At 38.8% G+C, this 18,026-nt stretch overlaps 2 protein-coding genes and 1 non-coding gene across 3 annotated transcripts; 2 read left to right on the plus strand and 1 right to left on the minus strand.

Moving 5' to 3' along the window:
- The first annotated feature begins 42 nt into the window (after positions 1-42).
- Positions 43-11,173, plus strand: LOC148742565 (rho GTPase-activating protein 19-like). Its single transcript, XM_088757452.1, has 9 exons — positions 43-70; positions 370-611; positions 1,173-1,369; positions 2,573-2,665; positions 3,784-3,835; positions 4,941-5,098; positions 7,560-7,610; positions 8,019-8,561; positions 10,638-11,173. Exons 2-9 carry the CDS (start codon positions 467-469, stop codon positions 10,656-10,658), a joined length of 1,260 nt encoding a protein of 419 aa, XP_088613578.1. The 5' UTR covers positions 43-70; positions 370-466; the 3' UTR covers positions 10,659-11,173.
- On the minus strand, positions 10,217-10,289 carry Trnat-ggu (transfer RNA threonine (anticodon GGU)). The gene has a single exon. It is a non-coding gene; the product is annotated as a tRNA-Thr (tRNA).
- Positions 11,174-13,870: 2,697 nt separating the features above from the next.
- LOC148742567 (uncharacterized) lies at positions 13,871-17,919 on the plus strand. The gene is made up of 3 exons (XM_088747869.1): positions 13,871-13,955; positions 15,558-15,830; positions 17,372-17,919. Exons 1-3 carry the CDS (start codon positions 13,871-13,873, stop codon positions 17,794-17,796), a joined length of 783 nt encoding a protein of 260 aa, XP_088603995.1. The 3' UTR covers positions 17,797-17,919.
- The last annotated feature ends 107 nt before the right edge of the window (positions 17,920-18,026 follow it).

Genomic DNA, 18,026 nt, shown 5'->3' on the forward strand with positions numbered 1-18,026 from the left:
CGGTCTTTTCAACTGAGAATAGTGAAAACAAAAATTAGAATCACAACTCTCATCAGTTACTTAAAGTCACGTAAGTCATTAGTTCTAGGTTGCTTATGGAGTGCTGTGCATTTAAGAGGAGAGGAAATACTCTATAAACCTTGTAATTGAAAAGTTTATAAAGAAATGTACTGCCAATTAACCCAGTCTTGAACTTCTGAAGTGTAATCTATTGGCTTGAAAATACCCTGTTTATCTACTTATATAAGTTTTGACTACGAATGCAAAGCAAATTATTGTGACTCTCTCTCAAGGTCCTAATATTGATTTAAGAAACAGTTCATTTGTGTTACACCATTAGTGTACTTGCCAATTTCTTTTGTTTGCCAGTGATCAAGATACATTTGTTACGATTCTTACAGATGTGGATAAGGAAGGATTCTTTAGAGTTTCTGGCAACAAGAAAAGACAAGAGGAACTAAAAGAGATGCTTGACAAAGAAGATCCTGTTGATTTTGAAAATGGAATATTTACTCCACATGATGTGGCATCTGTTCTTAAAATCTTCCTTGGAGATCTTCCAGAACCTCTTCTAACAAATGCTCCTCTAGATGCTTATCTACAAATCACAGGTACTGTTACATTCAAGTATAACCAAAATTAAGAGGAGTTCTAGTCACTGATTAACTGATAATTTAATGTGTTGGGGTCTATAGGAACCTGTTTATGCTAAACTTGGTACTCATTAATTATTTGTATCTTCCATCATAAAGCCTGTCTGTTATTAGCCAGCACTCATTTTGTACTCAAGGCAGTATGCAGCAAATCCTGTGTTCTGATTGGCTACCATTACCTGCAGGTTGCATCTGTACTCACAAAGTTGGTAATTTTTTGGCAGTGGAGTAGCAAAAAGCAGCAGACTAGAGACAGTCAAAATGAAGATTAAACAGAAACGATTTTCATGAGTTTATTGTGCTACAAAACTAATTAAAAAGTACTAAAACTTTAGAAACCAAGAGCATTGAAAGAATAAGACAAGCACAAGCATGAAAAAAATTTGCTTTGGAGCACTTCTATTTAAAGTCCTTAATTTAGGTTTATATACTGTTTTTCTATTAAAATGCAGTATTTATTATCTAGTACATAGGGCTGAAACAACATGATCTAATACCATGAACTGATCTTATGTGTAGAAATCCATAATGATGAATCCAATGCTAAGATGATTGAAGCATTCCAGCTTCTCTTCCTGTTGGTGCCCCCCCCAAACAGAATGCTATTACAGCAGTTGTTGGAACTCCTCAATCTTGTCTTCAAAAATCCTCACAATGAAATGACAGCCCACAACCTTGCTGTTGTCTTTTCACCCAACATTATGGGCTTTAAGGAGGTACATATAGCACTCATCTATCAACATGTTCTCTGTACTTAATAATAGTTTTTCACTCTTGTTCTCATTACAGTGACCAGGGCTGGAGTGTTCAAAGCTGGGTTAAGATAACCCAGGGTTAGTGCAAAATTTGATTTCAGATCTTAAAGCTTTAAGAGAAAATCCAGCATAATTTTTTTTGTTGACAATGTAGTGATTGGATGCTCTAAAGAAAATAGAGAACATTTTCCCAAACAGGCTTTTGAAAAAAAGAATGAGAGAAACCCGGATTAAAATTTAACCTTGGCTCAGCGCTTATCAGCTGTCGAACAACTGGGCCCTGGACATAATTTTTCCTTACAACATTAGTGCATTTATCAAGCATACAAATGATGAGAATAAACAAAAATATCAATTAAAGGATAATTTGTTGAATATGTATTTGTGCATGATCCTCACAGTAAAGAGCACTATTTAAGCAATAGTGAAAATCATGCCTGAAAAGATTCAGGCCTGTACGGGATTCAAACCAATGACCTCTGCGATACTAGTGCCGCACTCTACCAGTTGAGCTAACAAGCCAACTGGGAGCAGGTCATCCAATTAGTCCGACATAAACCCGTTAGTTGAATGTATAAACCAAATTCTCCAAACTAAAATCATAAGAATTGTATGACAGAGAGTAAGAAGAAATACAAATAATGAGATATTTGGATGGAAAAGGTTAAATATCTTCAATGGCATTAACCTACAGGTTATGCTGTAAAGCATAAGATGAAATTTGGTGATTAAAGCAAAACTGTCCACTCTTAAGTTTCTCTGAAACAAACTGCTAATAGTGTTCAACACTGTGAATTCCCAATAAGTGCATGGAATCTAATATTTCTCCTCCCAGAGTTACCCCTTAATCATACAGTAAGTTGAAAGAAAATGACACAGCTTGAGATGTTTTTGATAAAGTTAAAGTCTCCTTTTCGGTGCATTAAGAAATGTGTAGAGAACAGACTGTGGAGAAAATATTCTGCACTCCTGTCTAGCAGCCATTGCGTTAGGGTGTTATTAAGACTTGATCGACAACTTTTTGACTGGGGCAAACTTCAATTAAAGATCCAAATATAATTAACAACAACAGAAACATAAATATAATTGTAATTTATGGAGAAGTCCAATCAACATTATGTTTGCTCATATCCCTTCTGGTAAAGGTGTTTGAAAAAAAATCAGAAGGTGACATGCCTTAGTCACATTCCAGAAGACATGACAGTGATGCACAAGTTGGTTGCCTCCATGATTCATCATTCTTCAGATCTTTTCAAGGTTAGTACATGTATCTGTGACTACCATTAGAATTTTCAATTTGGTCCTAATTAAATTAAAAAGTAAGTCATAATTGCATTGGTTTTTCTTTTCTTTGCTCTTTGGTTTGTAAACTAAAGGAAACTTGCAACAGTCACCCTCACAACTTGTATACTTATAATTAAAATTCAAGGCAATTGCAGCTTGACCAGCCAAATATTTCCCAGTCTTTGAGGCAGTTTCCTTGTTCCTACTTGAGGAGGCAGCATGGCTGGCAGTGGTTGGGGTGTTGGATTTGAAATCTAGCAGTCCTAGCTTCAATTCCTCTTCCCTGCCACTCACTAGATTTGTTCTCGGTTGCCCCAAGTTCAATTCCTCTGCTGCATTGTTTAAATAGTTGACTGGTTTGTCTTCAACCAGTTTGGATTTTCGAAACACTTTGTGTTTCTTTCTCTGGCCCACATTGTAAACTACTGGGTTCACCATAAATTTTGATAGCTATCAATAAGAGTCTATTTTTTTGCACTTTTTTCATACTAACCTTAGTTTTAAGTTCTCTATGGCTCCTTGTCAAATACACTTTAACTAACATTGACTTTCGTGGTTGCTCTGGTTTTGATTTTCCAACATTACCATTAGAATCAGTCATAAAGTGCTCTAAATGGACAGCATTCCCTCCAGCTTAACAATTAGTTTAGTTTCAGTTGCAGTGCAGCTTTTCAAAGTACTTACAGTTAGCTTGCATGTAATACATTTGATTATATATGACATGCTCTTATTTGATCTCAGTCATGATTAATTAGTCAAATTTGGCTGGCTTTGACAATGAATTTCTTCATTTGCAACATCCTTGGGAAAGTCTAGGAGACTGAGTTGTATAATTTCACTTTTAGAGGGTCACAAGTTTGTCAGTAGTTTTCATTACTGTTGAGTGTTACCACCTTAAAATAAAATCTAGACTTGCTTGCTTACTCACTCACTCACTCACTCACTCACTCACTTACTTACTTAATACTTACTTACTTACTGAATACTTACTTACTAACTAATACTCACTCACTTACTTGGTTACTAAAGGGATGCTTTGCTGAATATGGATGATTTTCCTTTTTTTCTGAAAATGAATTTTCTCTTCACAGATTCCAAAAGGTCTGTTGGAGGAGATTGAAGCTGCTGAGGAATGTTTTAAAAAGGGAAGCGTGAGTCATTTTTTAAGCAAACCAACTTGGTGAAGTCCTCAATTGACAGGACAAATTTTCCTGTGTCAATTAAACATGAGTGTTTACTTAAATCCATGAAAAAAATGTTGATTTGTGGCTAACTTTAACACCAGTTGAAAAATATTAAAAGAGAAAGATGTAATATTTGTCAAGAGTGTTGGGGTAGGCATAGTGACCTAAAGATAAGTCTTTTGTAGGCATTCAAGCCTGCCCCAGAACAAAATATTACGATTATTAATAAGTGCTCTAAGAGAGCAGCCTTTATATGGGCATTATTCACTCTCGCGACATTCTGTGTGACTCCACAATCCCCACACCAGCTTCCAGTGACTCACAAATAATCTCTCCCCACTGTCTAACAGTTATTCATATATTTAAGTTAAGGTGAATAGTGGTGGGTATTCACTATGCTGCAAAGCAGCTAGGTATCCCCTGCTTTCGCCAATACTGAGGTGAATAGGCTATTTTCGATATAATAAAATTCTAACATGGCTCCAAGGCTAGGGGGAACAAAACAAAAGAAATTAATTATTCATCCCTCAACCTCAATGTGATTTCTTTTGTTTTATTTCCCCAAGCCTCAAGCCAAGCTTGAATTTTTATCTATCGAAAATGTCCTATTAAATCAGGGCTCAAAATATCAGCTGGTCGACAGACATTATGCAAGGCTCGACACTAACAGTTACTGTAGCCGCCAAGCCACAGACTAGTAGAAATTCTGTTTTGGCCAATGGTTTTCGATCTCCACTGGCTAGTTTGGATAATAAACAACCTGAAATTGTTGTAACGATGTCACTAGCCACTTGGCTGGTAAAATGAAAAGTTAGTGTCAAGCCCTGATTATTTCTGGTCAAATAGAGGTTTTATCCAGTCAACTCCTTGTAGGGGCAGACATTTTGTCCAGTTGTTTATGCATGTGTTAAAGAACTTAATTCAGTGGTAAAGTGTAAGTTCGGGTTACGAATATGGCTTTATCACTTTTCCTGCATTGTGGTTTGGGCTGCAATGTCTCAACTTTAGACAGACCATAAAGTGATATTTGTAGGTATCGAATGTATTGTTTTTCTTTCTCCCACAGGAGGAACTACCAGTTACTCACATGTTTTGTCAGCAGATGAACCAAACATCCCACAGACAAGCTGTCCAAGAAACTACAACAGATGCGTTGGTGCAGCTGTACAATCATGTCGCTGACCTTCCTGATGGACCTATTAGGCAGAAGTTCTTACAAAGGGTTTGAAAATTTTTGTTTGTTTTTTGTTTAAAGTGAGACTCGCAATTTAGTTAGGGACTGAGCACAGTCCAATAACGCTCTGATGAAAATTGCATTTATAAGGAGATTCATTGGGAGCCAGTTGCGGCACTAGTCTTAGAAGTCTGGGTCGAGTTGTTCAAAGGCGGGTTAGGATAACCCAAGCTTCGTGAGAAATTAGATTTCAGATCTGAGAGCTTTAAAAGAAAATTCAGTTTATGTCCACTTGTTTACAATTTGATGATTGAATGAGCTAAAAAGAATTGGGAAAATTATCCCAAAACAGCTTTTCAACAAAGAAATATAGAAACCTGGATTAAAATTTAACCTTGGGTATTAGCACTTATCGGCCTTTGAACAACTGGGCACTGGAGTGTCCTGCTCCTATAAGTTTTTCTTGAAAATAATGCATCAATCAGCAGCTTCCCCCCAGGGACCCACCCCTAGGGCACCCATGGTAACCCAGGGGCATTTGTCAAGATTGTCAAATAAAGTGGGGAAAATGTCACTTTTGTTCGCATAGATTGCACTCCAGGGGGTAGACCTAGGGGATTTGCTGGTCAGCAGTATACCCTGTCAATGATTCCCGCATGTTTGTTAAAAGAAAGTTAAACAAATATACAATACAGCCGTTTGGTCAATTGGAGCCTACTGCACTGAAATACAACACTTTAATGAGGGTCTAAGACCTGTTTTAATCGTCGAATTTTGCATGTGCTGATTTTAATGCAAATGAGTAAGGACATTAATTAGTTTTTTTGATTAGCATTAGATTCAGCACGTGTGAAATGATGTTCTAAACAGGCCTAGGCAAAGTAAAAAGCTGGTTGTGCAGAAAATTCGTGCACTGGAATTTTAACGGGAACTCTGGTCACCTGGGGGCAGGGGATTTCTTAGAAAGGGGGGGGGGGATTTGAGGAGGTTTGAATAGGCATCTCAAAAAATCTCCCAGGGTCTCTGGGGGGTGGGCACAAGGGGGTGCTGATGATTGATGCATCAGGTCGTACAAGTTTCTCTAAAATAAATAATTATAGTTTTTCTCGTGTAGTATTTGGGCTCTGTTGGTCACTGCTCTGTCTATTTCTTCCAAAATTCGACGATGAAAGCTGATTTCGTCCACTGCCTTAGTTTGATAATCATTCAATCAAAAACACTTTCTTCCGCATTTTCTGTGATTTTCAAGATTTCAGGACTGTGTGAACTTATACTTTTAAAGGCTGTTTTCAAAACTTTCTGTCCAACTAAGATGTTTCCCTGTCATCTACACCAAAATACCGAAGTTCCTCTTCCTAGCGAGTTTCATTTTGCAGGTTCCCTCCGGAAAATGATAAAAGCCACCCAGTTTCTCTTAAGTTCTCAAAAGGGGTGTAAAGAAGAGGAGAAATTTTCTTCTCTTCTGTCGTCACTGAGAAACGTTTTGGTGTAGAAAGCTACTAGTCGCCGAATATATGCAATGCACACGTGCTTGGTCTTACTGTGTGACGAGGGTGTAACAGTTTTGACCACAAGAAAAGAGAATAACTGCAAGTAGCCCATGAGAAAAAACGTACGATTTATTGCAGACAGAGAAATTTGCTCCTGAGACAAGCTGTTCTTAATGATAGAGAGATTTGGCTCCGCCTTTACATGAAACGTGAACGGCAAGAGTGACCACGTGACCGTGTTTTTTCCGCCATTTCTTCACGTTTGCCGGTTGCACTTTCCCGTTTCTACTTGAAAGTAACCTGTTTCGCGTTTTCTGTGGACGTAAGATTTTCTCCACTTTTTTCCCTCATAGTAGCAGCTAATTGCCGGAAAAGGTTCACCAAGACTATATTCCTTTTAAGTCAAACAAAGGCGCCTTCAAATCCACCATGAAGTGAGCTCACGCGAAGCTAAGGCAGCAAGGTTCACGCTATTTTACGCGAAACGTGGAAGGGCAAGCTGACGTTTGCCGTTTCACGCAAACGCAGTGCTAAATCTCTTTAATACAACTTTATTGCTGTTTTTTGGGTAATGGGTGAATAGCCTCCACCCAAATCTTGACTAAACGTAAACTTTATGTCACAATTGGTTGTGATCAGATTTTTTTAAAGGAACGGAAAGAACCTACATTTACTAAATTTTCCTCTCTCCTGATATGTGGTTGCGACTTAAGCTCAGTGGGTAGTGTGGAACGACACGTATCTGAAAGGCCGGGGTTCGAATCCCACTGATGACTGAATTTTTTTCAGGCTTCCTTTTCTGCTATGTCTTTACTTGCAGCTCATCTGCGAGGATTATTACTTTACTCGTAAACATTTGCGCAGAGCGTCAGTCTCGGTTCCTCTGAGTAGAGAAACATGTATTTGTTTTACCCTGCAATACTGCACCAGAGTTTCTTGAAAATGAGACACATTTAGTCGAGACGTAGGGATTTACTTTGCATTATTGGACTAAAACTGTTGCTCTTGATTTATCGTAGTTTGAGAAGATGCATCGTGGTACACCGCCATTTATTCCGCGCTCAAAGAAGGTTTGTCCTGAATGATTCAATTCGTTTTCGTATTTTTGTAATGTTTGGTGACTAAACGCGTCCATTTACAGTGAGTGATAGGGACTAGAAACCCGACTTAATTTTTAAACGCACCCACTGCAACTTTGTAAACTCGAATTCTTTTGGGACTTTTTTAGTGTGATGACAAATAGAGTCCTAATTTCGTAAACTACCCTTATTGCTTTTTTTCCAGCTGTGATTTTTCCAATGAAGACTTGCTCGTACTTAACGATTACAAGTCGTAAATTGGAACCCTGAAAAAACAAAAGCAAAAACAAAATTATGCACACAAGTGCGTAAAAGATAATTAGAAAAAGCGTATGGAAAGGGAAAACCATTGATTATGAACTGTATTACGAACTACATTGTCTTCTTTTTTCACCAAAGGCAAGTTGTGTGAAACAGTTCGCTTCTTCAACTCCACTAAATTCAGCTGAATCTCCGGCAGTAAAGTTAACGAGAACTCCGCTGTCACCCATCCCAGGGAGGAACACGCCGGTAACAAGTACACCAGCACTAAAGCGACGAGTGGCGTTTGATGTGGTAGATTCTTCAGATTGCTTTACGCCTGAAATGCCTGTATACAGAGGGACACCCTTTCTCTCCAGATTTGGTTTTAAAACACCTTCAGGTGTGATCCATGTTGGTGATTCCCCCTCAGCCAAACACAAGCGAACCAAATCTACCTCTCATCAGAAAGAGTTTGTTTCCCCAAGAAAACATGTAAGGCGTTGTTCAGCTCATGCCTCTAGTAACGGAAGACTTCCAAGTACCACTGACACACCATTCACGCCATCAGGACTCATGTGCAGTGTTACGCAGGAAGATGATAGCTGCGAAGCCGAATCGCTGGTGTTCACTCCATCAGTGAAAACTCGACGTGCCACCCCACCTCATATGAGACAAAAACTTTCAGCGGTTGACCATTCGGTAAGCTTTATATTAGATGTAACTAAAGTGAAATTAATCGCAATAGCCAATCGGAGCAAAGATAAATCTCTGAAAGAACCAATGAAAACTCAAAGGAAAACAAGCAAACGCTTGAAGCGCGGGAAAACGTGGGTGAAGGAATCGCGCTTGGTTTAGTGGAGACATTGTGGCCGTGTGGTTAAGGTGGGTCCTGGGTTCAAGAATCTATACCGCCACTCTTTGGGTTTGTTCTCGTTTAACCTGAATTCAAATCCTTGGCTTGTTACTGTAAATAGCCAACTGGTGAGACTCCTTCCAGAAGGAATTGTCAAACACTTGTTATTTGAAATATTTGTTTTGATTTTGTGTCTGAATGGTTGAGAGACAGGCGTAAGTTTCTGGACCATTTACCGGCTGCAATGATACAAAACCAATACAATCAATTGAAAGTTACTCTCACTTTGTAATGCAAGCGGTGTGCCCAATTGTTTCATTTACCGGCTGCAATGATACAAAACCAATACAATCAATTGAAAGTTACTCTCACTTTGTAATGCAAGCGGTGTGCCCAATTGTTTCATTTACCGGCTGCAATGATACAAAACCAATACAATCAATTGAAAGTTACTCTCACTTTGTAATGCAAGCGGTGTGCCCAATTGTTTCATTTACCGGCTGCAATGATACAAAACCAATACAATCAATTGAAAGTTACTCTCACTTTCTAATGCAAGCGGTGTGCCCAATTGTTTCATTTACCGGCTGCAATGATACAAAACCAATACAATCAATTGAACGTTGCTCTCACTTTCTAATGCAAGCGGTGTGCCCTATTTTTTCAGCGTCAAATGCGTGAAGTAATGCTATTGAGATAAAAGCATATAAACGAACAAGTCTTGCTTTGACACTTCTTCCTATAAACCAAATATAAACATGGGATTTCTGAAGTGTATCTATATTCACAATTCAAATAAAAGAGGTATCGTCCACATTACGAGAAAAGCGATATAATATCAGCGGTTTTCCATCTTAAACCTTCGCTCGTAAACATTAAAATGCATATTCTCTACACTGTTCTCCGTACATTTCATATGGTGCTGACAAAGAGAAATTGTTAAATAATCCAAAGCTTCTTTAGCTGTTGATTATTTTTTTTATTATATGGCTGTGTCTCACAAGGACTGGGAACTGCCGAATTCACGAATTTGATTGGCTGAAATCAATATTGAAGGCGGTCTAGATTTTCCAATCTAGACCGGAATCTAGACCCGTCTAGAAAAAAAGGTACAAAGACTATAAAAAATTGGCATATAAGACACAGCCATATAATAAACATCTTATTAACCGAGCTAGGTCGGTCTGTATGGGAGAATCTTGACCTCGGTCGCTGGTACAGACCTCACTGCGTTCGGTCTGTACTGGCGACCTCGGTCAAGAATCTTCCATATAGACCTCCCGCTCGGTTAACAAGAACTAAATTCTAGTGACCCTAATTTGTGATTCAGGGTTGGTATGTTAAGAGAAATCTTAGAGGCCAACGATCACTAAATATTTGTGAATATATTAAAACTATCTATGTGAACCGCAGTTAAAGAATTGAGAATGAGAGCGATCTTCGCAGTAATGAACACCACTTAAGCAGTAGTGAAAGTAAGGCCTGAAAAAAAAAAAAATTCCGGCCTGTATGGGATTCGAACCCATGACCTCTGCGATACCGGTGCAGTGCTCTGCCAACTGAGCTAACAAGCCAATTGGGAGCGGGTCATTAGATCGCAGAATTCATGGGTTCGAATCCCGTACAGGCCGGAATTTTTTTTCAGGCCTTACTCTCACTACTGCTTAAATAGTGTTCATTACTGCGAAGATCGCTCTTATGCTAATCACTAAATATCTCGACCATTTTCCAATTTTGTGGATGACAAGTATTCATTGCCAACAGTCACCCTACATACACCATCGCGTGGTCATCGAATCACAACTTTTCTGAAAGTACTAAGAATACGGATACGCTCAAATATTTTCTTTGAAAGAGAAGACTCTGCATAAGTAATACTCTTGCTAAGTTATCAACTTTTTTTTTTATCTTATTTATTTCAGATGGATGAGATCTACGTGTGATTAAACCCGTACTGGGATCATCATCAAGACAGATTGTTCCTCGATGACTTTTTAAACCAAACTTTCAGATCATGGAAAGTCATGAAAGTTTAAAGCTTTGATGACTATATAAGGCTTTTGTTTGAATGTTCGCACCTTTGTGGACGTTCCACTCCGGCTGGAAAACGTCGCATATGACTTAAGAAGCTGAAAGAGGCAGTTAAGCTACTTAGAAGGATAAAGTCAAACAAAAGAGGCTTATGTACATATTTGTAAATAGAACCTAGATGTAGCCGGAGTGTTCGTTTGTGCTTGAGACACTTCATGTTTTATATCATCTGGTTAAAAAAGCCAGAACTTGTTGTAAATGATGGTCCTCACATTTTCTCTAAACTGTGTTTTGGAAAAAAGGTTTTTAAACTTTGTTTATGGAGCGATGCCAACACTTTTCCAGATACATTTACTCTTGCCTAACAATTTCAAATTGATGGTTGTTACCTTCTAAAGAGATTAAAAAAATGTTCTATTTACTGAAATGCGATTTCTCTTTTATTAGCCTTCCTCACTTGTAGAGATACCTTCTTGTAATGTGACTTTCCATTTTTTGCTGTCTGTGAGTAGATACCTCCCCCCACATAGGCTTAGTTATTGACATCCGCGGCGTAAATGAAGTGCTGGTCCAAAAAGAACCGCCAGTCAAAGAGCAGAACACCGGGGTCAAACATCTGCTCGTATGCCTATGTTGAAACGGCGTTAAGGCAATCTGTCTTGCTTTCAGGTTGTCAATACCAATTCTGCCAGACAAGTCTGTAAGTCACGGTTTTTTAAAGGTGTATAAGCTTTTTTATTAAGCTCCATATAACGGATAATTGAATAAGTTTTGTGTTCAAAAGTCCAAGATTTCCGTTTTCTCTACGTTTGTTACCTTTAGTTAACAATTGGTTCATGCTTTAGCGTGCACTATCGAGTTATGGAGCACGCGGGAAGTTTGGAGAGCACGAAAGAAGCGTAAGAGTTGTCCGAGGCGATAGCCGAGGGAAACTCTAGCTTCTTGAGTTCACCGAATTCATGCTAATAGGGTCGAGGCAGAGACTGAATACTCTCACAGCTTCACCAACAATTAGAATGAACAATACTCAAGTGAGCCAGGTTTCAGCTACAAAATCGCTTGGTGTAATAATAGACGATAAACTCGATTGGCATAGTCACATCGAAAAACTAACGAAAAAGGTCGCCTCTGGTATCGGGGCCCTAAAGCGAATTAGGCACCTGATCCCAGCATCAACCTTACATCTCATCTACCAAGCTTTAGTAAAACCTCACTTTGATTACTGCGACATTGTTTGGGGTAGCTGTGGGAAAACGCTACGAGACAAACTGCAGAAATTGCAGAATAGAGCAGCCCGTGTGTTGACATTCTCTAACTATGATGCTGATGCAACTGAGCTACTCGAGTTTTTAGGGTGGAAAAATCTTGCACGCCAGCAGGAAATCCATAAAGCCACCATGATGTTTAGATGTCTGCACGGGCTAGCTCCAAGGTATCTATATTCAAAGTTTACGCGTATAAAAGTCTTAGCGTATGTGATATGTATTTTTATAGGCTGATGAATTGATCGTGTCTAAATAAAGATTACAATACAATACAAAGTAGGCCGAGTTTCTGTTTGTATCCATTATTGTCGCGAAATATATTATTTTTCCCCGCGCTAACAATGGCCGCTCGCGCGAAAAAAAAAGTTCTGGCGAAGTCAGATTTGCTGACGCTATCAGCGTGCACTATCGGGATTTTGAGCACGCTCACGTATAATGAATTTAATTGTGCGACTCAGCCAGCTATGTTCTAACAGATTTTAAACATTTTTGGAGACTGGATGATTTATGAATTCCTTCAGAGTTTGCGCGGGAAATGGGCGCGCGGCAGCCAAGATGTCCTTTGCGCATGGCCCACTTTTGACCTGAGTTGACAAATGAGAGCTTCCCACTCAGTCCCTCAGCGACATCTACAAGCAAGCCTTCGCTAAGAAGATAGGAAAACATGAGTGGCTTTGGACGTCTTTCATGTCCAGAGAACGTAACAACAGATTAATCACCCGAATGAAAAATTCAAGACATCCAGCACAATGTTGAACCTGATCATAAACACCTGCTCGCATTTGACTAAGCAATTTCCTGTTAAGTTTAGGAGCAATCTGGGAATGCACCTTGAGATTGGTTCAGAAAATTTACGCCAACTCAACCAATCAGATGGAAAACTAAAGCGAATCTTGCCTGGTCACTCGAATTTTCCCACCTTTTTGTCTACTCCAATCCGAACAATTCATATCAAAAACGCAGTAGGGAGGATATTTCGTCTTCAGCCGCTTCTAGTCTCTCAAAATGGGTTTAGATCAGTGGAAGCCCCTTACAAATGAATGGTGAGTTTTTGCAGCTATGTCACGTGATCTTTAGAACCGATGACCAAGGAGAAGATTAAGAGAACGTGGGTACAAGTTCGTGAATCAAGTGAAACAGAAAGTATCATGCCACAACTCATTATTTAGGTCATTGCTCTTTCATTGTTTGACTTGTATGTAGGAAAGGTTGAAACAGCACAATAAAGTGAAGTAAAAAAAATTTGCCTCCTCTTTTGCCCCTCTTGCGTATCGCTCCAAAACCGGTTAAGAATATTTCGTCAAATAACCTTCAACACAAGCTGTAAGAGGTCACCATCGCAAGTGATTCGAGAGAACTGGAATTTTAGCCTTTAGGTGAAGCTGGTAGACTTGGTAGACTTTACTTTCTGCCCCGTGGATGCACCTTACTAAAAGAAACGAGTTAATATAGTTTAGTTGTGTCTGCGCTGAACTTTTTGATAGCGTGTAATCAATCGTCACTCGGCTTTAAAAGATATAAATTACTGTTGCGTTTGCCTAAAAATGCCTGACATTTTTTTACTTCTGGAATAAAATGCTATCAGTCCGTGGCTTACGATTTGACAACATTCCTTTCTTTGACGACCTGAACTTAGCGCTCGCCCAGCAGCTATTTCTCTCAGCCTACGTTCCCTTGACGGAACGTTTGAAAAACGACATTCTGATTGGATGACAGCTATACAAAATACATCTCTCTGATTGCTCGACCAGCAGCTAAAAAGAAGCATTTCTTCCACATGGATTAATTAGATTTGGTTCTAGTAACTGAGCATATCCCAGCCGCACGGGGGACTGCGAGAGCTTCTGGAGGAGTTGAAGATGAACGAAGTTTTACTTTTGAGTTGTCTTGTGCTATGTGCAGCCGGAACATTTGAACACTCTGACGAAGACACTCTTGTCCAAGGTAAAATTCCTAACAATTCATTTAGACTGCCATCTTTAAAAAAAAAAAGATGTAAACACGCACTAATGTAGTAATTTCAGAATTATAGTGCTATTTTTATGCCGTTTCAAAATGTGTGCTATTTGCTTCGTAATATTCGTAACTTTTTTCGTTTTGCATTGGCTTGTTTTTTTCCTAACTTGTTTCCCTGAAAATCTACGCCATTATACACTTTCGACCCGTGTCCATTTTTTTTTTGCTGCTAATGAGCGAGTGCGAAGCAAAGATGACAAAGGCTGATAAAAAACGATGGAAGATTTTCTCTAGCACGTGTAAGACATATATCTTATTAACCAAGCGCGAGGGCCGTACTGGGAGAATATCGGCCCGAGGTCTTGACAGTACGGACCGAGCGCAGCTCGGTCCGTACAATAAAGACCGAGGGTCGATATTCTTCCAGTACGGTCCCGAGCAAGCTTGGTTAATAAAAGATTTATTATACGACTGAAGTTCAAAGGGACACAAATGTGGTATCATTCGGGACCATTCGGGACAGTGCCCGGTCCAATACTTAGAGAATATTGGACCGGCAATAGAGCATTTTGATTGGTTGATTTTAGTTATTGGCCCTCTGACTGCCCGAGTCGTGTAATAATATTCTGTAAGGTGTTGTTTCTTGAGTGTAAAATACAAAGGGTTTTGAAATTGCGCCCTGCAAAGATTTTCACAGCTATTCATCTGAACAACAAAAGGTGTTTAAGCAAGACTAACAAATTTTCCCGCATCAAATCATTTATTTTACACTCGTGCTTTTTACTGTACTTAAAACAAAAGCTCGGCGTGAAAACCCAATCATTCGAATTATCACTGAAGATTCTTTACGGCTATATCTTATATATTTCAGCTTCTATTCGCAATCGCCTCGATATTTTTAAGACGTAAAATATGTATAAAAAGGTTAATACCTTTAGTTATAAATTTGCTTGGACGATACAGGGTTGACATTTGTGTAAAACTCCGAAACTGTCTATGATTTTCTTCAAAGGGGTCGAAGTTCTGCTTTTTGGGCTAATTCTAGAGTGCTACAGGATCAATTCTGCGTCAATTTACAAAAGAAAGGTTTTCAGAAAATGTAAACGATAAATGTGGAAGCACCCTACCCCTCGAAGAAAAAAGGCGCTACGCTTACTACCGTATACTGTTCTTGTGTTTTGATCATATTCCTTTGAGCTTCAACTTTACTGATCTTCACATAATATGACAATGAGGAAAACAAATTTTATAAGCTTTTTCAAACTTGAATATTACTGCATTTGCTTTTTGAGTCTATTGTTCGAATAAACGCTGCATTATGATGCGGCGTTTTCTTCGAGAACGGCATTTATAAGTATTCTGCTCTAAAATCCGGCGTTTAATTGAGTCAATACTGTACGCACTTTGATGTCATGCAAGAAAAAATTCGAACATCCCTCGTTCGCTTGTCATTAATGACCTAAGATAACTTGGCAGGACAAGAATTTTAGTTTCTCGCCTGCTTCCTGAGATCAGTTGCTCGACTGGTACAGTTTCATTTGTTGCAAAACGTCGCGTCTTGCGTCTAACTGTTCCTTTGAATATAATTAGGTTTCATAGAAGATTCTGGGGGAGATACCAACAAATGGCTTAGAGGTTCAACGATTGCAGTCGATAACCAACCTGTTGGGAACGAAGGAAATCTTCTGGAACAGGACGAGAAGAGTAAAGAGGATAACCAGGAGACGAAACAGTCTGTGATACATGGAGAGGGGTTTGATCCAAAAGATTTGGCGATAGATTTCGATGAAGATACATCTAAAGTGACCATTGATGGAGTAAAAGGTGCAGAAAATGAACCAGAGGGAGATCCAGCGTTGCAAGGTATGGAATACAATTACTTCTTAAGGAGGGTATTGAGGCCTTTGTGTGATCACGAAAGGTACGAAAAATTTCTATGAAAGTCCGAATAGATAACGCGGAAAGCCGAAAATACTTCGGGAAAATAATTTTCTCCTTTTACTCCCACGTTCAAGTAGATTTGCAAACTCGGCTACATTAAGACTTAAAAACAAGAAAACAAAAACAAGAAAACAAACAAACAAAAAACTGTTAACTCTTTACACCCTGTTTCACCAATGTTGATTGTTTCTTTTTTTTTGTTGTTTTTTTTTGTTTTTGTTATTTTGTTTTGTTTGGATCCATACCGTGATCGATTGAAAACGTCACATTTCTTGCCTGAATCTGGCCCTGATCCTGTGAAATGCCAACAATTGTGATTACAACTTTAAATAAACAGAGGCTGATAGTTTCGAAAGAAACTGTTTGGAGCTGCGTCGGTGGGAGTAACGAAATAATTTGGATATATCAACAAAGTTGCAGTGGTAAATTGGCCATCGTAACGATTACAAAAGCTGACGTTTCGAGCGTTAGCCCTTCGTCGGAGTGAATGACGAAGGGCTAACGCGCTCGAAACGTCAGCTTTTGTAATCGTTACGATGGCCAATTTACCACTTCAACTTTGTTGATATATCCAAATTATTTAAATGAACAGGTTGTAATGAACGCATCGGTAATTTAATAATGGCTACCCGGACAATAAATTTTATTCTTGACCAGTAGTTCCTGTAAGAAAATTAGATTACACTAAATCTAACTACTGACAATAAATGACAACAAACGAAATAAACCCGGCGAAATGAAAGCTTAAAACATACCTGACGGTTTGGATCTAAAGGGACACGAGACGAACATACAACGATAACTATGTAACAGTAAGGAAACTTTTCGCGCGAAAACTAAAATACATACTGACTCGAGGGGACTGAACCCTGTAACTGCAGTAATCGTAACCTTACAACACCACGATGATAAAGACGATTTATTCGGTACGAATGATGTTGACGGTATGTGGGTTGAAACTTAAAACAATAAATGAACACGAAATTACAACAATTGACTAGTAAAAGGAACAGGAAAGAAATACACTGAACGAACTTCAAATGACAATGCTTACATTGTTACGATTTCTACGAAACTGCTGGACGAATATAAACTGCCCAAAGGCGAAATAAAGATAAACTGGAGTAACTGCTCAAAGTGAGCTACTGTATGACTAACGGAAGACTAAACTCTGCACTGAGAAAACTAATTTATATATGCGAAAACGACTAGCTAACTTAAAGTGCAATTAGCGCCTATATTACGAAAGAAACTAATGAACGAAGATACGTGACATAGAAACAACAGAAGCTAACAAACCAGCGAAAAAATACTAACGAACGACGAGAAACAGTGACAACGCAAAAAGACACCCTAATGATTGATTGAATGAGAAAAACAAAAAAAAACATTCCGCACGTTAAGACCCTACAAACCCTATTATGTGGATGGACCGCTGGCCTTCAAAATTTGTTGTAACATAGGTGATAAAGAAAACAATGACTGGGCTTCAGAGAATTTTAACGAGAATTCCATTGTGGAAGTCGATGGCCAACCAGCTGGAGGCGAAGGAGAGCTTTTGGAACAAAAAAAGAAAAGCAAACAGGACCACCAGGCGGTTGGAAAGTCTGTGGTAAATGGTGAAGAGTTTGGTCCAGGCCATGTGGAGTTTGACTCTTCAGAAGATCCAACAATAGCAAGCACTGATGAAGTGAAAGATGGACTAGATGAACCAGAGGAAGATCCGACACATTTTGGTATGGACGTATATTTTATAACTGGATTGAAATTTTTATCAACTTTCAAACTGGTGAATCGTAATAGAACTGATTTTACTTTGAAACAACTCGACCTCAGCAAGTCAAACACCATTTACTGTCTGTCTGTTCAAAAAGAAGTTAATCTTTGAAGAAGTTGATCCTCTGATTGATCCATTTAAAAAATCTTCCCTTACCCTTGAAGTTTCCGTTGAAAAACATTTGATGGATTTTTAATAACCTACAATAGGTGATAAAGAAGACACTGAAGTATCTTGGAAGAAATTTTTTAAACATCCCATTGAAGGAAACGATAACCAGCCCGCTGAAAACAAAGATCTTCCGAAGAAAGACGAGAACGGTAAAAAGGATGACCAGCCGG

Source organism: Stylophora pistillata, chromosome 1, assembly GCF_964205215.1.
Source record: "Stylophora pistillata chromosome 1, jaStyPist1.2, whole genome shotgun sequence".
In the NCBI taxonomy this organism is placed as follows: Eukaryota; Metazoa; Cnidaria; class Anthozoa; order Scleractinia; family Pocilloporidae; genus Stylophora; species Stylophora pistillata.

Bases quoted from the DNA above. Each gene is read 5' to 3' on its own strand.
- LOC148742565 (XM_088757452.1), top strand. From the start codon at position 467: ATGCTTGACAAAGAAGATCCTGTTGATTTTGAAAATGGAATATTTACT. The intron at 612-1,172 runs GTACTGTTACAT...TCTTATGTGTAG, and splicing joins TGCTTATCTACAAATCACAG to AAATCCATAATGATGAATCC. The intron at 7,611-8,018 runs GTTTGTCCTGAA...TTTTCACCAAAG, and splicing joins TTATTCCGCGCTCAAAGAAG to GCAAGTTGTGTGAAACAGTT.
- LOC148742567 (XM_088747869.1), top strand. From the start codon at position 13,871: ATGAACGAAGTTTTACTTTTGAGTTGTCTTGTGCTATGTGCAGCCGGA. The intron at 13,956-15,557 runs GTAAAATTCCTA...GAATATAATTAG, and splicing joins CGAAGACACTCTTGTCCAAG to GTTTCATAGAAGATTCTGGG. The intron at 15,831-17,371 runs GTATGGAATACA...GTTGTAACATAG, and splicing joins GGGAGATCCAGCGTTGCAAG to GTGATAAAGAAAACAATGAC.